General features: G+C 37.5%; 1 protein-coding gene across 21 annotated transcripts in view; it reads left to right on the top strand.

Annotated features, from left to right (window-relative positions):
• Positions 1 to 20795, top strand: part of Pak3 (p21 (RAC1) activated kinase 3) — a 250624-nt gene extending 229829 nt beyond the window's left edge. For 16 of the 21 annotated variants that reach the window (XM_075958630.1, XM_075958635.1, XM_075958626.1 and 13 more), the window contains 7 exons: positions 391 to 439; positions 697 to 809; positions 2193 to 2310; positions 3974 to 4073; positions 4581 to 4777; positions 17505 to 17642; positions 20234 to 20795. In XM_075958630.1, the coding sequence (XP_075814745.1) occupies positions 391 to 439; positions 697 to 809; positions 2193 to 2310; positions 3974 to 4073; positions 4581 to 4777; positions 17505 to 17642; positions 20234 to 20323 (805 nt within the window). In that variant the 3' untranslated portion in view covers positions 20324 to 20795. The remainder of the gene's footprint in view (positions 1 to 390; positions 440 to 696; positions 810 to 2192; positions 2311 to 3973; positions 4074 to 4580; positions 4778 to 17504; positions 17643 to 20233) is intronic. The other 5 variants (XM_075958619.1, XM_075958621.1, XM_075958620.1 and 2 more) reach the window with 1 other exon arrangement.
• Positions 20796 to 24102: the final 3307 nt, after the last annotated feature.

Below are 24102 nucleotides of genomic sequence, written 5' to 3'. Positions count from 1 at the left end.
TATTACAAATATTTCATGGCTTCCCCGAGGAGATCAAGGCCAGTATGCTAAATCCATGAATGCCTGGTGCAGGGCCCAAGAACCGGGGCCAGAAAGAAAAGGGACATCCTGGTCCACCATGGAGGGTTCGTTGTGATAGATTTAGATGTAGTTACTATAAAAGGAACTTGTTGTGATACTGTGTGCTCATAACTTTGCTAAAGAAGGAAATCTAGTACTAAGTGTTTAGACCACAGTCATTGATAAGAGGCTGCACCAGTCTTACTTCATCACTGAATCTTGATCTTGTTAACTTAACTCTCCTCACAAGGAATCACATTTTCATACTCGGGATATCTATGGCAAACACCTTGATTCCTTTTTCATTGAGTATATTTTTCACTTTTCCAGGGCATCAGGTACTGTTTATACAGCACTAGACATTGCAACAGGACAAGAGGTACGTGCTACCATTCTTTATTATTTTCCCTTGTGTTTGCCAAGTTTTCTTGTTGATGGCATGTGTGTTCAGTGTGTTGCACTAGATTACAATGAGAGTTTAAATCTGTTGGTGTGCAAAATATTTGAAATATATACTAATGATTGACCAAAGAAAAGATACATATTTGTAGAACAGAAAAAACAGTAAATAATGAATTTGCATGTTACTTACGTATATTTAATAATAATTTGTTCCTTATTTTAATGCTCATTCAGGTGGCCATAAAGCAAATGAACCTTCAACAGCAACCCAAAAAGGAATTAATTATTAATGAAATTCTTGTCATGAGGGAAAATAAGAACCCCAATATTGTTAATTATTTAGATAGGTAAGTATTTTCTCTTATTCATTATATATTTTCTTTCTAATGTGTTATTTTCTTGTCAAATCATTTATTGTGAATTTATTACTTTGATAATCATCTGCAAATATTTCTGAAATGATACATAGTAATAAAGTAAATCTTTGTCTACCCATCAAACATTTGAAATTATGTTTTTGGGCTTGGTTCTAAACAAAGCTAGTTTGTGTGATTTCCTTTTGAGGATGGTGGCTCTCTGTTACCAGGAAATGGACTAGTAGATCTAGGAGAAAACAATGGTATTTTAATCATTTCATCAAATGTCTGTTTGGAACCAGTATGGTCCCTGGGAGGCTGAGTAAAGAAAGCAGACAACAATAGCCCTGTTCTAATGGGTGCTTTATGATTAACTGACAGTGAGGCCTGAGGAATTGCGACTTTAACCTTAAACCTTTTTCCTAAAGCAGGTATTTAACTCCTCTTTCATCAGCTGGATTAAGCGTGTGTTACAAATGGGCACTTAAACGCTGTGCTAAGTCTTCTTTTGTGGTTACCTTCTGTCTCTTCCCGTTTCACTTGCTGTTTGCTTAGCATGGCTCCGTTGAGGTTTCTGATGGGAGGTGAAGGAACTAAGGCTAGATCCAACCTCCATGAGCTTAAGGGCTCACTGCCTGTGTTAGGTCAACAGACATGGATATGGCAGGGCATTGAGCACTGAACAGACACTGAAGTTTCAAGCTTTGATCAATGTTTCCCGTGCACCCTTTCTGGCCCACCTGCAGCAGTATGACGTGAACTCGAGTTGTGCATCTGCAGTTTTGTAAAACTTACATTCAGACTTTTTAAAGGGGCTAATTTCTAGCCTTTTGTCCATGACTAATGACAATAGAACCTGTGAAGTTTGAATTTTAAGAGATTTGCCAAGTAGATCCCCAAAATACTGTAGTTTGAGCAGCGCAGAATAGGACTTTTTGCTTCATAGTGAGGTAGAGTTTTGTTTGTTTGATTGATTTTTTAAAATATCCCTGCAGTTCAGGATGGCCCGGAACTTACACACATCCAAGGCTAACCTTGAGCTCCTAGACAACGTACTTTATCTTCCCAAGCAGGTGTGATTACTGGTGTATGCCACCATACCAGGCTTAGTGGATTGCATATTAAGGCAGAGTGATTCACTGTGTTCACTCTTCTCTATAAGAAGATAGTAATAATTGATTTGAGTAATCTACTCTTTTCCTAAATTGGGAGGCTACCCAGTAACCTTAGTTCCTATATGTCAGCACTGGAGATTGTTCCTCAATAATCACTTAAAGATAATGGGCATGACACTATCGACCTTTCATCCCAAATGAGACCTGAGTCTTTACCTCCTCAGTCCAAAGTCAAAGTATTTTTCTTTTCTTATTATAGCTACTTAGTGGGTGATGAGCTGTGGGTAGTCATGGAGTACTTGGCTGGCGGCTCTTTAACTGATGTGGTCACAGAAACCTGTATGGATGAAGGACAGATAGCAGCTGTCTGTAGAGAGGTAAGAAAAGAGAATATTTCTTGCTTGTGAGACCCATAAAATTTGTGAAAGCTTTCTTTCTGGATGTTCAGAATATTTCTAGCATCAAAATAACAATAACGTATATTCTCGGCTCAAAATACTGGAAAATGTATTTAAACTATAACTTAATATCATGCCCTTGCATCACCTTCTCCAGACCCTTATTTACGTTAGTTGCTTTTCTGTGGCTCTTTAAGCTCTAACATGCTACTCAGAAGACACTTTATCTAAGCCCACACATAGTAGTGCCAGGGAACATGTCAGTTGCTATGCTCACATGGGATTCCTTTTTGATTTGTGGGAATTTTTACAAGATAAATGCTGTGTTCCTCATGTTCAATGAGTTCCATAGAATACAAACTGCATTATATTTCCATTTATTTTCCAGAAAGCTATTTTTTTATTTTTAACACATATTTTGATTCTCTCCCTGTGTATGTGTGGTGTGTGTGTGTGTTGTGTGTGTGTATGTGTGTGGTATGTGTATGTGTGTGGGGAGTGGGTGTGGGTGTGTATGTATATGTGTGGGGGGTGTGTATATGGTGTGTGTGTGTATGTGTGTGGGGTGTGTGTGTATGCGTGTGGGGTGTGTGTATGTGGGGGGTGTGGGGGGTGTGGGGGTATGTGTGTGTATGTGTATGGGGAGTGGGTGTGTGTGTATATGTGTGTGAGGTGTGTTTGTGTATATACTACGTGTGCATATGGAAATTAGAGAACAGCTTCTGGAACTCAGTTCTTTGCTTCCATCATGTGAGTCCTGGGATCTGAGCTCAAGTTATATACCTCGGTAGTCAGTGTGATCCGTCTCATGGGCTCTGAGAGGAATCTCAACACAGTCGTCCCTCACCCCACAAAGTAATTGCTTTACAGTATTCCCTGAATATTCCTTATATTGAACCTGAGGATCTGTCATCTATAAGGAGAGATGAATGTTGCTGCCTTTAGTTTCTCGCCAATTTGACGATGTTTTATTCCATTGTTTTGACCAATATTGTTTTTACAGCATACACCCTCCAATGGGGTCTATTCATCAAATTTTCCACAAAGTAAAATAAAAACTTGAAAACCAAACCAAGGATAGTGCAACCGAGCTAAACGATATTAATCTTTCAGCTAGTAGTATATTCTACCTGAACCTGTATTTTGTATCTTTTAATATTACAAGACAAAAGCATTTCCAAACAAGTACCTTTAGTTACTTTAGAACTGGAAGCCATCCTCAAACCTGTCCATCAGAAATAGCCCAAGAAAATTATTTCAATTTCACAATCTTGTTTCCCATGCTAGATCTACTGAATCAAACTTCACCATGTACACTGAGGCTTATAGAATCATCTAGAAATCTAAACCAAAGCATGATTATGCTAACTGGTCAACTGGACTATAACAGTAACTAGTACTAAACGTTGCATTATCCACTTCATTATTTACTCTATAATGAGATACATGAGCCCTCAAATACATAAAACTAAGTATCATCATTGATGTAAACGGTAAGGCAGTTTGAAAATGGTGTTAAAGCATTCATTAATCTACTTCGTTTAATAACATCAAATCACAACCTTTCCAAAAAGAATAAATCTTTGTGATATAATTAAAAATCTTTGTGATACAATTAGAACTTTTTTTCCTGATTCTATAGTGCCTCCAAGCTTTGGATTTCTTGCACTCAAACCAAGTGATCCATAGAGACATAAAAAGTGACAATATTCTCCTCGGGATGGATGGTTCTGTCAAACTGAGTACGTATTTTGATTCAGATATATCAGAAAATATCAAGGAATTTCTACTGTCCAACTGTCTACCTTGAGAAGATAATGTTTTCTGAAAGTGATTTATTTGAAAGTAGTTAGAGCTTAATTTGAATTAAAGAACTTGTCTGATAGTCTGTTCCTATAGACTATGACCAGCTGTTTTTTGGAATTAATATTTCAGAATGTCTAGTAGTATCCAGAATGAATGGATAGCAAATAACTAACTAGAAAATGGAAAACTTCCGTAAATATATGTGAAGGTATTAGGAGGGAATGATATAGAATTCTACTAAAATGGTATTCCTATTTGTCAATTGATTCAGACCCCTTTAAAATCAGTATTAGCTGAGGGATTGGGTCATGATCAAGATGTGAGCAAAGCATTGGCAAATGTTCATTTTCACATTTAAGGAAGGTTCGGCCACATGGGAAAATAAACTATTGCAAAAAAAATAATTATTTGGGCTCATTTTAATAGACTTTTCTTCTCTACAGCTGATTTTGGGTTCTGTGCTCAAATCACTCCTGAGCAAAGTAAACGAAGCACTATGGTGGGAACTCCTTACTGGATGGCACCTGAGGTGGTAACTCGGAAAGCTTATGGTCCAAAAGTTGATATCTGGTCTCTGGGGATCATGGCCATTGAAATGGTGGAAGGTGAACCTCCTTACCTTAATGAAAACCCACTCAGGGTAAGTCAGGAAAATTTATGTACTTTCTGCCCCCCAAAAAAGGGGGGAAGAAAAAATACCATTTAATGATTCGCCAAATTGGTCAGAACTCGAACTTTCTTGGAACAAGCAACACAGAGACACTGAGTTACGATTTATAAATTGCTCTGACTTTAAAGTACCTTGTTCTCAGTCTCTCTAACAAAAGTCTTCAATATTATTTAATAGACAGCTTCCTACTATAAAACTGTAGAAAAGGATGTGGGAAGAAAGGGTGTTTTTTTTTTTGGTGTTTTTGAGACAGGGTTTCTCTGTGGCTTTGGAGCCTGTCCTGGAAGTAGCTCTGTAGACCAGGCTGGTCTCGAACTCACAGAGATCTGCCTGCCTCTGCCTCCCAAGTGAGGCGTGCGCCACCATCGCCCAGCAAGAAAGGGTGTTTTATCATGTGCTCTTGTTTCATAATTACTTTAACAAAGTAAAACAATACATTTCCAGAAGCAGTTAACATTTTTAAGTTGAATTTTTTTCTTTGTTGTCAGTAATGATTCATTGAGCAAGAACACCATGGTTGACATTGAATGAGACAGAAATAGACATAGCTTCAGCCTGATAAAATCACAAACTTAATTAGAAGTTTGTCAAATAGAAGATGAACGGAAATTATTTGGGTTAGAGAACTCGGTTTATACTACATAATTGGAGGGTTGATCCTCAAATGGTTCAGTTACCTCTGAAAAGAAAAAATAAGTAAATAAAACCTTCCAACTCATACCCTAACCCCAATGGCTTTATTCAGATATGTGTAGTTGATCATTGGGTAAAGTCAAATACAAAAGAAGCACTTGCTTATTGTAGATGTAAGTCAAAAGCTATTGAGTTATATATAACTTCACAGTAAACCAAAAGTCATATCTCGTATGCATAAAGAACATGAGATTGTTGCTAAATGAATGTAAGCATAAATTCAAATCTGTTCTTAAAATTCACACACAACAGTTCTAAAGTCTGTGTCATTATTGTGATGAGTCTAATACTGTGTTTTACCCTTTGTACACAAAACCCATTGCCCTTGATCATCAGTTAAGTGTATGCTCAATATGTGTGCAAATTCTATATTCAAACCAAATACATGTGGCTTTCTATACATGTCAAGAAATCTGTGAAGTAAATGTCTAATTGTTTTTGCAGTTGAAAATTGGTTTTGTTTTTTTTTTGAAATTGAGTGTCATGTTGCCAAAACAGAGGGAGAGGCCTCCTCTAATCCTCAATTATTTTGATTCCACCCTGGAACTTGGCTGCTGATCTGTCCCTACACGGATTAGAAAACAACAGATATGAGTGAATGCCTTCATGAATCCTGTGGGCTGTTACGCTTGTCTCACAAAACAAGCTGGAAGTGAGCTGTGTGCATTGATTAGCTGCCTGCAGGGCTGAGTGGAAAAGAAGGGGCATTTTCCCACCACTTGTGGGTCAGCCCTCCATGTGTTTATCAAGTCCACCCCTGACCTGTTGGACAGTGCATCAGGATAACTACAAAGGTGTTTCTTTACTGTTTAACTACCTTCGCCCATTAAGAAACAGCGGTGGAAGAACACATCAGGTCTGTTGTTTCTATGAATTTCCTCCCTTAAGTCTTTGAACTTTAGAGGCACTAAATGGATTACAGAAGGCTTTCTGCCTTCTGCTGAGTAACTTACAACCTGCAGAATTTAAGGATTGAATATGGCTATGTAAGGGAACTGGTCTCAGTAATGCATTTATTGCTCTCTTCTGTTCCTTAGTCATAATTTCTCTCTCTTTAGCAAGACTGCTAATTACTAGGAAAAAGGTAAACAAGTTTTAACCTCCATAGGCACCTTCTAGCCTGAGATTGGAACTCATAATTATAGCTTGTCTCTTAAAATCCATAGCCTTCTATCAAAACAAGTAATTGTAAATTAATAAACCACATAGTTCAGGAAGCCTCCATTAAGACTGTCACAAAAAGACCTGTCGGAAAGTCCACCTTGTTGAATTGCACTGACAAGGACTGACTGTAACCTTGTGCCCTATTCTCTTTACGTGATTGACCTCTGGTTAATTAATCAGTCAGTCCATGTTGAGCCAGCCTGATTCTGAAGCTCTTTTCTTCTAGACACCAGAAATACTTTTAAGCTTCATTGTAACTCTTCTATCCTGACCTATCTGGCCTTATTTGGGACTTGAAAAGAGTATTCACTGAACCCAGGGGAAGACTGCAGACTGAAAGATACAGGGTAACACTATAGGGAGCTCACTTTTTCATTGATTCTGGGAACCTGACACAGTGTTGGGAAGTAGAAAACCATGCAACTTTAGGAGAGGCAGGAAAGAGCACTCACTTTTTTTCTTGAAAATTATCCCAGTCTACCACCAGTTCACCATTTGTAGACTTTGAAACAGGTGAAAGTAAAGGGGGGAAAGGAGTTAAAATGATTCTATAAAGAGTGGCATGCACTTGTGGGGGGCAAAAACACCCAGTTAAGTACTCAAGGTACTTAGGTATGTCCTGACTATGTAACTTAAATGCTCTGGACATTTTGAAAAGTCACAGAAAACCCTTATAAACCTGTTTCCTTTCTGTGAATAGGGATAATATCCATCTTGCTGAATCTACATGAAAATTAGGTAAATGATATATGTAAATAATTTAGCTCCGTGTTTAATTCATTGTAGAAAATATATGTGTAAGTTTATAAACATGAACAGAAAAGAAAGCAAAGGGAGAGAAGATATTTAAAGTTATTTTTGCTCATTCAATGGATTCACCGTGCCCCACCTATTACCCGACTCCCATGGAGTGGAGGATTCTGTATAGTTTAATATAAATACCAGGAAAGATCATATTAAACAGAACAGGTTCCAAGTGAAGTCTCAGGCTGTGCATTACAAAGTTGCTTGTATTTCACGGTGGCTTGTGTTTTTGTTAAGCTTGACTCAATTGAGCAAATTGTCTGCAATATTGACTGCTAATATACATTTGATACAAAAATTGACTGCTTCTTTTGGCCAGTAATAAAAATATTGAAATTTTTAAAATGTAAATAAATTGACCTAATTTGCTCATGAAATACTTTTAAAAGATCAGAGAGTTATTAGCTGTATTGATGTTGTGGTATTGGCAACTCTTCTGGAGACAGAGAGGAGACTGCCTTCTTATTGTCCTCCTCACTGTCCAGTGCCTAAAGTGTACAATTAACTTAATTGGCCTTGGACATGTTGTTCTGTCACCCATGAGCAATGTTATGCAGTCTCTAATAAATAAGTGCCTCATTCCTTCTGTTTGCCAAAGTAACTGGGGCTTAAACCAAATCCATCTTTCTCTGTGAATATGCACATCAAACACTGATCTTTTTTATTGATACCACTTTTCTGCTAATGGATGATACATTTTGTTAAAAGTTGTGATCATAAAGACCTGATTCTAATGAGATAGTTATTTCTATCTACCAAACCAAACTTTCATTTGTTTTCCTAAATCAACACAAAGAGAGTATCTTTCTTTTAAAAATTATGTTTACCCTCACACATAGTAAGTTTGTTCTTATCAAGCTGTGATGAATTTTGCTTCTCGTGAAATGTCTCTGTTATGTCCACTTGAAGTCTATACAGAACCTGTTATAATCCCATTTTATGTTTTTATGTGTCACTTTCTAGCCCCCTTTAAGTGTTTGCTTTATGCCTTTGTTTTAAGCATTAGTGGGGCTGTATCAAACACTGATCCACTGGAATACACTTACTGCTTCCAGTGCCCAAAGCAGCCTGTGATATAGTGTGTGAACCACACACCCTACTTGTGTTTCTTGTGCTTTTACATCGGAGTCCTCTGTGGTGATTAAAAGCTAATAACATTGGATTCTATTCCTTAGGAAAAACTGGAAGCTAGAACTAGGCCAAAAGTGAATCTATATGGCAAGACCTTAGTAGAGCACTGTTTACAGTAAGAAGCATTCCTTCATCTCTGTTTGAGCACAGTTGCTTAACCAGGAAAACACATTCTGCTCATACTGTCCATTTCATTTAAGAAATCATAAATAAGAGCATCAAAACCTAGTTGAAATCTTGTTCACTTATCCTCGTTTTCAGACTTAGCACTGTAGAAGGAGCAGCGGGCCGCTTCCCGCCTCCCAGCTCCCAGCCACTGGCTAGCTTTACCCAAAATAATTACACGGAAACTGTATTCTTTTAAATACTGCCTGGCCCATTAGTTCCACCCTCTTATTGGCTAACTCTCACATCTTGATTAACCCATTTCTATTAATGTGTGTAGCATCACGAGGTGGTAGCTTACTGGGAAGATTCTAACCACCATCTGTCTTGGGTAGGAGAAACATGGCGACTGTCTGACTCAGCTTCTTTCTCCCAGCATTCTGTTCAGTCTACTCCGCCTACCTAATTTTCTGTCCTATCAAAGGCCAAGGCAGTTTCTTTATTAACCAATGAAAGTAACAGATAGATGGCCCTCCTCCATCATAGCACTATATATATTAGCTTCTTTTCTGGTGCTGTGATAAAAAATACCCCGACAAGAGCAATGTAAGGCAGAAAATGTTTAAATTCAGAATCTCAGGTTACAGTCTATCATTATGGGGAAGTCAACAGACAGTAGAAACTTGAAGTGTCCAGTTTCAATATATCTACAGTCAACATTAAAGGAGAGTGAATTAATAACTATAGGCTAGTGTTCAGCTAGCTTTTTTCATTCTTCTACAATATGGTGGGCAGGTCTTTACACACCAGTTAATGGAATAAAGAAAATCCATGCACAGAGGTCAACCAAATCTAGACAACCCCTCATTGAGACTCTTCCCAGGTGCTTCTGGATTATACCAAGTTAGCAGTTCAAACTATCACATTATCAAAAAGGAGCAATATTAGTTAAGTATACATCTCCATGATATAACTTTCTTGAATGAGTTTTTGTCTTCAGCAATCGGAGTTTGTATTTAAAATAAGCCAGCAGCTGAGTGCCTAGAATATACTGGAACATAAGGTAACCATGGGTGTGACTGTATGTGGCTCAGTGCATTGCCTCTATGACTGTGAAGAAAGAAGGGTAACAACTCAAGTAAAGGCTTGCTGCCACATTAAGAGACTTCCTCCGTTCCTCTTTACTGGCTCTTAAAGTACTACACAAATGTCAGATTTCTTACTTTTTCTCTTATAACTGGAGCAGGTATGTCTCAAGACCATTATGCAAAATGAGAGAAGCCCTAGCGCCTGAACAACAGCAACTAAGGGCCAAACTGCATCTTGTTCCCTCAAACCACTGGAACCTGTGCTGTGGATTGGAATGTCTGGGTTTGATGGCGCGTGCTCATTTGGAATTAAAGTCAGACATAAACTTCCTGAACACCAGAGAAGCAAGCATACTTTGGTAGCACTCAGTCAATATTGTTTTGAATGTATTTCAGGGAGAGCTGGGAGCATTCCCTTCTTTTTCCATAAGCCGCTGTGGAACAGCAAACTTTATTGATGGGTTGTTGACACTCCTCTTCCTTTGAAGGCTTAACCTATGCCTAAAAGGAGCGGGGGGAGTTGGGATAACTACAAGTAAAATAATTATAGAATAGTAGCAGCATTTCTTTTTAATAAGAGAAAAATTGCCTGTCAAAAGATAGGAAGCTTTTAAGAATCATTGCTTGTGAAGAATTCTACATAGGAAAGTGGGACTTGGCCATGTGAAAGCTGCAAGTTTCCTTTAGATTAAACAGAAGCAGACAGTTCAAACTTGTGAGTTATGACCCAGAAGAAAGCCAAGGGAGAAACTGATTCCATAGCAAACTAAAACCCAAAAAGCTAACCAAGCATAGAAAAGGGAATGTTTTAAAATGTGGTGATCAAGAAACCATTGTTGGCCCAGAGAGATTCCCATAGCCTGTGATTTTTCTTATCATTCCTCAGAGTACTTACAGGCAAGGATGTTTTGGGTATAGCCCAGGGCCACATATGCGTATTCCTTTAATAAGTACCATACCATTGGCTAAGGAATTAAGGCTGTCAAAATCAAAGATCATTGTTAAGTAACGAATCTTGGGTTGTGGTTGTACATTTACCCATGGAAATATCCACTCATAAGTTCTATCTTATGGCTTTTGAAATATGAATTCACCAAGAAAATCAGAGTTTTCCTGAAATTGAAGATAACTTCTGACTTTTGTTTTTGTTTTGATTTATGTCCTTTCTAACTTGGTCACATTATTATTTTAGAAAATCATTTGCACTCTGATAAGAAGATACCTAGAAAGTTCTTAGCTGAGCCTGTCGGCACACCACCACATCATCTTCATCAAGGCAGTTTATACCAGGGAAAATCCAGAGTTTAAACCAGTAGTTCTCTACCTTCCTAATGCCGTGACCCTTTAATACATTTCCTCAGGTTGTGGTGACTTCCAACCAAAAAATTATTTTGTTGCTACTTCATAACTTTAATTTTGCTACTGTTATGAATCATATGATATCTGATATGTGATCACCAAAAAGGTCTTGACCCACAGGTTGAAAACCTCTGGTTTCAATCTTATCTTAAGAACTGACCTTACCTCTTCGTCATGCCTTTTACATCTCTTCCATTTCTTTTCTCTCTTTTTGGTGATAGAAAGAAGGAATTACTTCATCCTCTAAGGGCTACATTCACTAGCACTCCTCATCAAGGAGATGCTGATGAATGGGACACAACCAGAAAAAGAGCATTTTGTCATCTCTACCAACTTAATTGATTATGTGAATCAAAGAGTGACTTCTATTCTAAGGCCTATCAGTCAGGAATCTATTACATTGTATAGGTTACTTCTTTTTTTTTTAATAGGTTACTACTTGCTATGAATCTATTTCCTTCTTGCTTTAGATTATTACAGTTTGACTAAACTACTGCCTTCCTGATATGAACTACAAAGCTCTAAAATCGAGTGGAATTTTTTGGGCGAGTGTAGGGAACAAAACGGAGGGCACCTGCCGGGGCTCTTGATTCCACTGGAATATATCCTCTTTAATTTGCTTTTTGTATTGGACTATCAAATGAGATTCACTTAAACAAAGACACAAGTTTATGGTTCTGTGTTTTTGATTCTGAGTGCTTTGGTTTTAGGTAGCTAAACATGATCCTGCCAGGAAGGTAGTAGTGTTGTCATTAAGTGTGCTTTAGGAGAAGGAATCTTCAGAAAGCATCCCAGACACTCCTTTCTCATCACTTCCAGACTAAATCTGTCCTGTAGAATATAAAGATCAACCTACATCCCCATATTTATCTTACCGAGAAAAATATTTGATCATGGTGTAAAACATGCTGCATGTAAGACTTGGTAACCTCACACTGATATTAATCAGAAAGACCACAACAGTGATATAGCTCTTTCAGGGATAAAATGATATGCAAATACACATAAATTTAAATATACCTTGAACTAGAAATTGGGCATGAGCTAATAAAATGAGCTATGTAAGAGTGTTTATTAAGAAAAGTAAATTTTTCAGTGATAGTCATTTCTCATTTTAATTTCATTTCAACTTTTAAATTTCATGGTTAACAATAATTGTACATACTCATGGGGCAGAGTGGGGTGTTTCAGTGCACTGTTCAAATCAGGGTAATCAGCATTTCCATCTCCCTATCATTTCAGAACCAGAAAAATGGAGCAAAGCAGAATGAAGCCTAGGATACTACAGGTTCCTTTGACATCCCGTATCTTCTAGCCTTTATCTTTATTTCTTTCTCATCATTCTACCAACTGCCTTCCCTCCTGTTGTCTCTTGGCACTTGCCTTGCCTTCTTTCTCCTGTTTCCTCCAGTTCTCCAGTTTCTCACTCTTCCTTGACTTCCTGGATCATTCTCCTTTCCTACTGCTTTATGTTTTTAAATCTATATTGCTATCCTAACTCCCACTTTCAAATGTCCCATAGTTCCAAACCTTGAGTACTGCTAAGGTCCTGTAGGATTACATCATGAATGCAAGTTGCCTGCTACACATTTCTTCACAAGAGATTAGAATGGGTCACATGGGTCGTTAGAGTCATCTGGTATTTATTTTATGGCACTGGCCAATGCTTTCTGCTTGGGAAAAGGTATTCCAAAGCTAACCTAACACCTAATCAGTCAGTTCTACTTAATTATCTTTTATTATAAACCTATAAGGGAAGATATCCCTAAGTTCTTTTAAAATGGCTCCTAAGGATTAAGCAGGAGCGCAACAGCTCCTCATAATTGGGAAATAGGTGAGAATTTGTATGTGAGATAATATGGAGGTAAATTAGACTGCAGTGCAATATTGCACTATAGTGTGAAGGTGCCACAAAGCATGGCATATAGTGTATGCATATATAGTAAACTTTTGCAGGCTGGACTCTATTAACCCTTTTAGAAAAATGAGGAATGTCAGAGCCTCTCATGAAATCCATAAACACACCAGAGTAGCATGTAACTACTGGCTTTTAACCTCTCAAGTCCCAGGTCAACTAAACCACAATGTGTCAACTTGCCCATTGCCAAATCTTGCTCATAAAGAACTGAGTAGAAAATTCTAACATGAGAAAGAAATCAGGACAGCAGGAGGTTGTAGGTACCAACCAGAATACAACATGACTATATAAACTCCCAGTATGCATGCACACGTGTACACACACACACACAAACACACACAAAACACACCTCTCTCTTCCAGTTATGTATGTGTCCTTTGTTCTCCTTTTCCAAACTAGTAGACAATGATTGACCACAAAGAGGTCCATTTTCTTTGTACAAGGAAAAATAGAATGAAGTATGCCAGGTGTTCAAAAACAGTATGCCCCATTTCATGCCTTCCTTTGTCTGCCTCTGCCCAGAGACTGTAAAAGATAAAAGAGGTGTCATGCAACAGTTAAGAGCATGGAGTCTGAATGCATACCTGAATTCAACTATTGATTTCTACATGATTAGAAGCGTGACACTGGGCAAGTTGTTATTTTTATCCCCACAGGACAGATGCTTTGCCTGTCACTTGAGGATCATAATAGCCTACCTCAGGAAGTTGTCATGTGAAATATATGAGACAACATTAATTAGTAATTCAACTTTATGTAATCATTCTTGCTATGAACATATGTGCACTGATGTTGGCATTTAGACGAGTAAACCTCTTATTACTCTTATTACATAATGATATTGTACACTCAGTAGATTTTGTGTGAACTCATTTGGAAACTCTCTCAATACGTATAACATAATTTCCATGGGAAATTGGACTATGAATCCCAAATGCTCAGCTTATGAAAAGATTTCTCAACCATACCCTATCTGCTTTGTAAATTGTTTCATTATATTGCAGCTGATACTTCTTATACTTGCAAACATATTTCCCAGAAAGTCTCCTGGCTTATTTTTCAATGACTTAACGTAAACTTTATAAACTGTTATAATGAATTGAAGTCACAAACTAAAGCTTTTTAATTAAATAGTCCTATTTCAGCACTGACTTAATGAAAATTTATGGGTTACATATGGATTGTCTTGAGACTTCTTTCGAGAAATGTGGTAACTTCCACAGTGAGGGCTTTGATCTTTCTCAACTGAGGAAATTGCCAATAAGGTAAATTCAATTATTCCTCCAATTAGGCACACTGGTTTTCTCTTAGTACTTGGGTAAACTCAGTTGCACATAGGGGTAGTGAAAACTTTAATGGTCGTATGTTATTGTCAAGATAGTTATAGTTATCATTGGGACGTCTTCAATACTAGACAATTTTAGTTATGTTTATACAGTGGAAAATAGCTACCATTTTAATTTTGCCAATCATATTTCTAATATAAATGCAATCTATAAACCATGGTTCTATCTTGCCTCACTAAATGTATCGGATCTTATGATCCAATATGCTCTTGTATTAGGACCTTCCCTGGTCAGCCTCAGCTACGGAGGAGAAATTTTTGAAACTGCAAAAGTTTTGCAACACAATTTTTTCAAGATCCCTTTCATCTCTGGGTTTGTCTGAATGAAACACATTGTGTTCAGCTTGGTGTGGATCTCCCTCCCTTTGATAGGATGTCCTTAAATGCACCACGCATAGAGCTCTCTTATTTTTCCCCTTGTGAGTAGTGGTAGTCAATGTGATCACACTTTTTTATCAACTCGAAAATTGTGTTTTTCATTTTTTGTTTTTATCTTCTTATAATTTAACAGAGTACTTAATGTTCTAAACTTTAATATTTTGTGTATCAATTTGTTATATTCCCAGAGTAGCTAAATTCATAAACTTTAACATTTATTATACAACAATATATCTGTTTAAATATCTATTTTTAGCAAATGAGTACAAAATTCAGAGATGATCATAGATGGTATAGTTTCTCCTTTCCTTGGGTTCACAGTCCTGGAGTAATGACAGATCTGTATTTAATCAGTACAACCAAATGCATTGTAAAAATAGACTTGTGGACTCTTGAAGCTCAGACTAGGGGGAGGGCAACTATCCTCATTGTTTCAGATTCAGGGAAACATGGTCTTTGATGCTAAAGCACAAAACAGTCCTCTGAAAACTGGGGTGGTTGAACACTGCATCTACCTGAGAGAGATGACAAAGACTGAAGAGGAGATACCATTTATGTTTGTTCCCCAAAGTCAAGTAACAGTTTACCATATACAAGGAGATGAAGAAAGAAGAAGAGGAAACTGAGAAAGAGTGTTTCCTATTCAAGATTAAGCAACAAATTGGTGTAACTAATATGTGAGCTTTGGTTAGTATGTATGGGTGGGAGAGGGAAGAGAAAGTCCCTAGAGCGAGAATAGAACAGACAAAAGCTGACGAAGGAAGAAGAAAGCAAATATACCATATATCATGCCTATCCTTACGTGTCTTGTGGACCAGTGGTATATTTATATTTATATAAACAAGTATATTTATCCTTTTGTTCCAGTGAAGTGTTGTTTAGAATGATAAATAGGAAGAAAAGCAAAACTCCTTTGACCAATCATTGTACATGTGAATATAGGATCCTAAAATTTCTACTATTCCTCTTCACTTTTTCCTTTCTCTCTCAAATGCTCTTGGGGAGGAATCTGGGGCAACACCATTTAAAGCCTGCATCTTTGGACAATAGGAGGCCACTAAGAACTTTTAAAAAGATAAATGAGTGACAAGATAAAAAATGAGGGAAGATAGAATTTTTAAGGGGAGGAGGTGGGCTTAAGAACAAAAAGGTTCAAATAAGGAAAATCAATTAGGACAGTATTAAAGCTGTCTGAGAATAGTCCTGATACTAAGCAAAGATAATGGTGATAGAAGGAAGTAGAGGACTGTGGAAGCCATAGCTAAATGCTGCATTGGTAGAACCTAGGAGAATAGCTGTTGAAAGTTGTGAGGTCAGGGTGTGAGGCAAGAGATCACAGAGATGATCCCATTCTTTCTTGCTTACACTAGAAGCAGCTAAGTAGCCACAAAATTCTCTTGTCCAGTTTCTAATAACCAACTCATTTTCCTTGAATTTTCAGTGACTCTTTAAAAGTGGCACATGAGCATTCACGTGCAGATTTACTTTCCCCAGTCAGTTTCAGCTGAGACTTGCCTTTGCTGGTAAACCCTTTCTTGTTGTCATTGTTGTGTTGGCTACAACTGTATTTGTGTCTCATTAGCAAGGCAGAGGGCAGCAATTTTCATTTTTATGAAGACAGCCCCCAGCTCATGCACAGGATGTGTTCCAAAAGTTCCTTTATAAGTTAATTATTTGGAACCTAGAGTGCATTTCCCCATAGAAACAGCCTTATACATAGTGATTAGGCTCCCAGGCTAGTCCACAAAGGCCAGCTTAGTTCATAATGTAATTGAGTGTATGGATTTTGACAAGGGAAATTAGGTAGAAATAATACTGTTGCAAATAAAATAAAAACAATAATTTGAAAAGAAGTAGTTTGAGAGTTTTGTTTTCCTTGAAGGACAGTTCTTGATGAACATGACATTTAATCCTAAGAGGACAAAGTACAATAGATGAAAATTGGATGCTGCAGCTTTTAAAATGCATTTTAAGTAATGTTTCTGGGTAGGGAGTTTTATTATCAGTATTGTGTCCCTTGTAGAAAAAATTGAAAGTTGAAAAATATATTTTAAAAACTAAATCACCAGTAATTGTAATGCCAGAGAGAGCTACTTTTAACAAATGTCTATCTTCACTTTTTTCTTAGTATATGCAATTTTATAGGGCATGTTCACTGTACAAGGTGATAACTTTCAGAAGGGCATTTTGATTCATGTGCTAGTATGTACTTGCATAATTCTGACCCTCATTCATCTATCCTGTTCCCCACTACTCATCCCCTTCCTTTTCCTCAATGTTTCCTCTTCTACTTTCTTGTCATTGGAAATCTAGATTTTACTTATAAAAAGAAGCATAATGTTTGTCTTTCTAGGTTTGGCTTATCTTATCTCCTTTACTTCCATCCATTTTCCTAGGAATGATATTATTGTTGTCTCTTACATCGCCTTCCATAGTATTCAAGCAATAGTAGTTATGGTACATTCAACATGAAGAACTTCTGCTACAGTGGCAACTAGTATTGTTAGTGAACCAGGCTCAGAGTTGACTGCTAAACTATAAATCATTACAACCTGTGCTCAGTCCCACCTTTCAACAGAAACCATGTCCACATTATTCTCTAAAATGGACTTTTTGAAAACATATAGAATAAATAAGAAGAAAACTGATTTATACCTGTGATTTTACTATGTGTGTGCTGAGTATATTTGAATACTTTTTTTTTCTTTTTAGGCCTTATATCTGATAGCAACTAATGGAACCCCAGAACTCCAGAATCCCGAGAGACTGTCAGCTGTATTCCGTGACTTCTTAAATCGCTGTCTCGAGATGGATGTGGATAGACGAGGATCTGCCAAGGAGCTTTTGCAGGTGAAAATAAAGTAGGGCAATTACAAATGGAGAGTTGGGTTGCTGTGTTGAGCTTGTCCATGTCAATGTGAGACAGGAAGAGAGCTCTGTTGAGAGACAAGTATTGAGAGTTAGGCTACACATAAGCATAGACATGCATTTATTACACGGCTGATTGATCATGTTGTCTTGCAGTTTCTCAGAAGAATTTGCATTTTAATCTATAATTCTGTTTTGTTCTTCCTGAAATCTTACTCTGCAAGGAAAAAAAAAACAACAACTGTGCCTTTCTGGTATTGCTAGAATTTTTTCCTAAGCTTCATTTGTGCCTCTGGATGGTGTATGCAGGTTCTCTTGGCCAGAGGTAATTTTCTACATAACTATACAATAATTTCCCTAATATTTGCCACTCTCATAGTTTACTGGGCAAATCCCTTTTGCATGTGATGCCAAATGGCAGACACCAGCTTGCCTGGATGAGTACCAACCAGTGGAGAGTGCCTCTGTATCCATTTGTCCTTCTCGTGGCTCTCAGGACCAATTTATATGATGATAACTGGGGCCTTTCACCTCCCAAACTCTTTATGTATAAAAACTCATTCAGATATTACAAATATGTGTGGGAGTTGTTGTCCTATTTTGCAGATGTGGAAATAAAGGCTCACACAAGTCTTGGAAGGCAAAAGAGCTCTAATTTGAGCCTAGAATTGCCCAGTTTTCCACCATACATGAAATGAAAACTCATGTAGATTTTGAAAAGATGTATTTATTTGACAAAGCAGCACATATACAGGATTGCACAAACAATTTTACTGGTAGGGACCTTTCTTTCAGGACGAATATAAACAACTGCTTCCTTTCTCTGTGACTTGCATACATAAGGCTAAACAAAAGATGCAATATTGGTGTGCAGAATGCTAACCATAGATTCACGGTGTTCTTGCCTACTTCCTTGCATGGAAAATTCTGTTCCAATTGCTTCTAACGTCCTTCGAGAAACAAGGACCCACATCTGGGGGAAAGATTCTTGACCCCTCTGCACAGGTACCTTATTTGGAGGTACTGGAAAGGATGCACCATTGCAACACCCCTTTCCTGCTACCTGTGAGCATTTTCCAGATCATCATAGGGTCATAAAATATCAAATCTGTAATGATGCTTTGTTAATCTTCTAATGAGTTCCCGCATCATAGATGCAAAACATGAACTTGTAAATGCTTCAATTCCACTTCTTTTTAAACCTGTCACCACATATATATCCCTGTACTGATATATCTCAAACCATTTTCCCAAGGATGACAAAGATACAGGATCATGAATGTAACCACACAGATAAACAGAGCATACAGTCAATTATCTTTCATTGTTCTGACTCCAAAGCTCCTGTAACTTATGTCACACAAAAAGACTTTGTTGTAGAACTTTTACTATATCTTTCAAAACGTTGAATTAAAAATGACCAACAAACATTTTAGAGCAGTGGTTCTCAACCTGTGGGTCACAATATGAAGATATTCTGCATACTGAATATTTACAATAGGATTCATAACAGAAGCAAAATTTCAATTATGAAATAGTAATGAAAATAATTTTATGGTAGGGGGTGTCCCAAACATGAAGAACTGTATTAAAGGGCCGCAGCACTAGGAAGGTTGAGAAGCACTGCCCTAGTGGAAATGTCCAGCAGACAATGGAAAAGTAGGACAGAAGGGCAAGGAAGACATCAGGGAAAGTTATAATGGAATACCTTTATAATGTTGGGTTGACAATGCGACAAAAAATGAGATCGATAAGAAATAAAGTAGCAAAAGAAGCTAATGAGAGCTGTGTTATAGTGAGTGAGAGGTAGGGAGGTAAAGGATGCAAAGAAGATAATCAGAAGGCCCCTGCCTGGAAAAAACCCGCACTAGGGGAAGACCTGCAGTAGTAGAATGTCACAGCCCTGCAAAGAAACAAATGTTTGAAAGAAGGAAGAGAGATTGGCTTGCATCAGCTCTTGTAGACGAGCCAAGAGAAGTGGTGGAGACACAGCTATTGGGTTTGGCAACTAGGGAGCCAAGGGTTTCAGAGCAAAATTGATTTTGATGTTCAGTTGAAGCTACTTTTTCAAGCCTGAGAGCAGCTCCAGCACCATTCATCAGCTTTAGAAATGTAGAGTCTGGCCATTACTGAGTGAAATTTTCCAAGCTCCATACTGAAGAGTTTCTAGCTGTGCCAAGTAAGTTTCCATAAGATTTTGTGACATCGAAAGACAAAAAAAAAATCTTGGACAAAAGTTGGCAGGGATTTTAAAAACAAAATAGTGTCCCAGTAAGTTCTCAAAACACTTTTCAGTGGAAAAAAAGGGGGAGATAATTGAAGATGTAGAGCTACCCTCACACAATGGCTCTCAACCTGTGGGTTGTGACCCCTTTTGGGGGTCAGATATCAGATATTTACATTATGATTCATAACAGTAGCAAAATTACAGTTAAGTAGCAACAAAATAATTTTGTGATTTGAGCTCAGCACAACATGTATTAAAGGGCTGCAGAATTAGGAGGGATGACAGCTCCTGCACTAGTGAGAGAGGAGAATTCTAGTAATTCCTCTTTTTTTCATTCCTTTTACAGCATCCATTTTTAAAATTAGCCAAGCCTCTCTCCAGCCTCACTCCTCTGATTATCGCTGCAAAGGAAGCAATTAAGAACAGTAGCCGTTAGAACTGCGAGCCTTAGCCCTCACCGTCTCCCTGATGAGTAAGACTGAACTAAGATTCTGCTGCAGGAAACACGGAAGAAAAGACAGTCAAATGGGGTGGGGGTTCTTTAACTTTCAAGTAAATAGAAACTTCTTATAAGCCTTTTTCCTACTCTCTCAGACTATGTAATTTATTTGTAATCTTGAACTGCTGCCCACACAGGGCAGCAATGTTGAAGTGGCCCTTACGTGGCCACTTCCCACCGTGAAGCAAAAGAGCCAGTAGTGAATCCCCTCATTTTGTGCATTTACTTTGAAGAAAAAGATTTCTCAAAGATGCACACTCCCTCTTCATAGTGTCGTCTTTGTTTTTAAGTTAGACAGTAGTCCCTCTTACATCGAACCTCTTTCACAACTCCTTACCCAATGTGATGTTTTTTCACTTGCATTGTCATTAGATGTTCAGAAGAAATAAAAGATGTCAACATTTTTTTTAAAAAAAGAAAAAACAAAACAAAAAACAAAACAAAACAAAAATGAAAAAAAAAATCGAACAAGAGCTGTGTGAAGCTGTGGATGTCCATGCCCTAATAGAGTCGCAATTTTTTATTCTTCTGTAGTGGTGGCTTGGTTTGTGTACCTATTTTTCTGCATTTGTATTGGAAAAGGTTTCCTTTAAGACATTTTCCAAAAGCAGAGAAGAATCTGAGTGTTCAGGATGAGCTTGTAAAAATTGTGTCTAAGCAGAGCTCTACTTGTGAGATCCTGTCACATTTTACCAGGATGCTTCTAGTAGTGGAATTGTTGTGTAAAGCAGTTTGTTGGCCTGTGATAACAGAAAAGTGACACACCCTGAAACTGTGCCGGTGCTTCCGGGTGAGTCCAGGTCTGAAACCTAGGATATCCAGATAGGGGAAACCTTACTTACACAAAGATGGAACTTTCTCTGAGAGCCAAAAGGAAGACACAGAATTCCTTGGACAATAAGTAAACAAAGATAATAGTGAATTTAATCCTCTCTTGTGCTCCTGTAACATAAACATTGTACAATAAGCACACTGTGAGGAAATAGATTCATTAGTCAACATTCTTCATGATTAAAAATTATTCATATTGACAATGTGTAACACTTAAGAATTTTTTAAAATCAAGAGATTGGAGATACAGTATTCATCTCTGTCAGAAATGGGAAGTCGGTGAAAGCAACTTCCCAGTCACCACACCTCGAAATACTTGCTGTTTCCCCTCGGTATCTCCAATCTCTTTGTCAGGATATGGTGTGTTCTATTTAGTTACTTGGGCTTTCGTCCTTTTCAAGCCTGTTCATAAAGACGTTAAAAGCTCACCAAGACAATTATTTTGATCTGTATTTGTATCTCCTAAGAACTATCAGTCCAATGGAATTCCTTTTGTGGCTTGAGGAAAATCCTAAAGTCTACTTTATTTCATTATATATATATATATATACACATATATTTATTAAAATTTGTAAGTTGATATTTTTAATCTTCTGGGAGTAGAACAACATCTAAAAGGTGTCTAGATAGAAAAGGATATGCTTCTCTTCTGAGTGTATAGTCAGTTTCATGAATTCGAGAAATTTTGTTTCATTAGGCCTTTGAAAAGCCAGCAACCTACGCTATACAGCATTTCTTCATTTGTAGAGATAGAGAATCTGAATAGAGTTTATATACATTCAGCAAGAGGGGAAAGAGCTCAATGGCATATGCCTTTCTCCTCTGTGAGGTACATCTGCCCATTTAACCATCCATCCATCCATTCCTTTAAATGAAAGCACTGTCTCTAGAGTTTCTGCTGACCATGTAGTGCATATGTTTATGTTGAGAAGATACCACTGGTGGATTCCCTATTTTCCTACATTATAAAATTAGGGTGGGGTTTGACCCTCCCCTGAAAATATTTACCATGAAATAAAAGACAAATATGAAAAGAAAATTAAATGATTATATTAATTTCCTGTTTATTTTGCAAAGAGGTATCTTAACCTAAAATATTTAAATGTCACATCTCTCTAGTGAGAGAAAAAGAACCTTAATTTTTACTTTACCTTACTTTAAATTAAGGATTTTTTTCCCACTTGTGATGCCAGGGAATTCCACAAGATACCTGGGATGCAAATACAGTTCAATTGATGGCTATGCTCTGCTAATAGAGCCCAAACCCTGGTTGGGAAGTCCAAGACATCAATTAACATCCTTTGCATGTTGTAAAGGCCTTTGTTGTTGTTGTTGTTGTTGTTGTTGCTGTTGCTGATTATTATTGTTGTTGTTGTTGTTATTTTAAAAACCCTGGAGCAGTGATCCTTCAGATCACTGTCGGCAGAGAAATGGCTGTTCATATTTATGCTCTCTGTTCAGCATATTAGCAGGGAGGGGCTAGGTACCTATTTACCATCACTTTGTACAAAGATTTAACAATATGTTCCAGTAGACATTACTTGTACAAAATTATATCTATGTACATGTTCTAATTAGAGCAGCCTCTAAAGTCTCTTCCCTGTGTTGACATGTTACATATATTTCTAATAAGTATTAGAGAGGAACTGCTTCTCATGCCAAAATGATGCTGAAGGGTCCATATTTGGGATACTTGAACAACTAAACCTCCAGATGGTTAATAGTTGAGTCCCTTTCCTTTATTTTGTTTTGAGCTCATTTTAATCCAGGTGAGTATATCCAGTTCTTTAACGTTGCCAGTGTGCCCTGAGAAATTTGTGGGCACATTTTCGAATGTTGATTCAAAAGTCCTGAGATAGGAATAGGGCAGTGGGAAAGTCAGGGAAGGGTGAGAAGCACAGTAAAGATTATTTATTTAAGAAAGAATAGAACATTAATATTGTAGCAAGGTCTGGTTCGTTGTCATAATCCCATGAAGATTTGGGGGTGACACAATCCCTCTAAATCAGTCACCATTTTGGGAAATGACTTCGTTCTTGATGACCTTGTCTATGTGTCCTTGTAAATATTTGTGCGTCCATACTCCATTTTGGCTACTGGATGGCCAAGTCACATGAAAAGATTTAAATCAAGTATTTATTCTTTAATTGTGTTATTCAGGTTTCTTTCAGGCTTGTGAATTGCACCTACAGTGTTTCAGTTTAACCACCTAATCCTCACGTCTATCTCTCTTGTGAAGCACATTCCATTGCTAAAAGAAAAAGAAATATAGATTGCTTCCTGTTTTCTGTATATCTGTTTTTGATAGTTTGAGATGTTTGTCAATAATGGATATTTCTCACCTCAAAGATTGTGTAAATATATTAATTTCCTCAATGGGTCATTTATTTCTAATGAGGCTGCCAGTTCTCAGAGAGAGTCTATGAAATCACTTTTAAATAACACAAACAGACATTACACCTATGTAAAAAGAGGTGTGCATATGGATAAAGTCTGGGAACACAGATAATTGAAATCGGTTGTGTTAGGGTGGTGGGATTACGTGAAAACTTTTCTTTCAGAAAGTTACTTTCTTTGATATTATTATATTATTAATTTAAAAAATAAACAACAGAAAGAGAACTATAGAAACATAGAAGAGATGCCAGGAGCAATTGCCTTCTGGCCAGAGCCCAGAGCATGCAGGGCACAGATATTTCCTAGTTACAATTATTCTGTAGGCTTTATACTTGCCTAGGTACTGAGGTTGGCACATGCTCAGGTATGGCACATGCTTTCTTATGAGCTAAGGAGATGTCACTGCTAGAACTCCAAATGTATTCTTCTGCTATAAATCAAGCTTCCTTCAGCTTTGGTATGGCATCCAGGTGTCTATTTTGTTTGCC

This window comes from Microtus pennsylvanicus, chromosome X (assembly GCF_037038515.1).
Source record: "Microtus pennsylvanicus isolate mMicPen1 chromosome X, mMicPen1.hap1, whole genome shotgun sequence".
Taxonomy (NCBI): domain Eukaryota; kingdom Metazoa; phylum Chordata; class Mammalia; order Rodentia; family Cricetidae; genus Microtus; species Microtus pennsylvanicus.
Note: the sequence above shows the minus strand (reverse complement) of the source record. Positions and strands in the feature narration are given on the sequence as shown.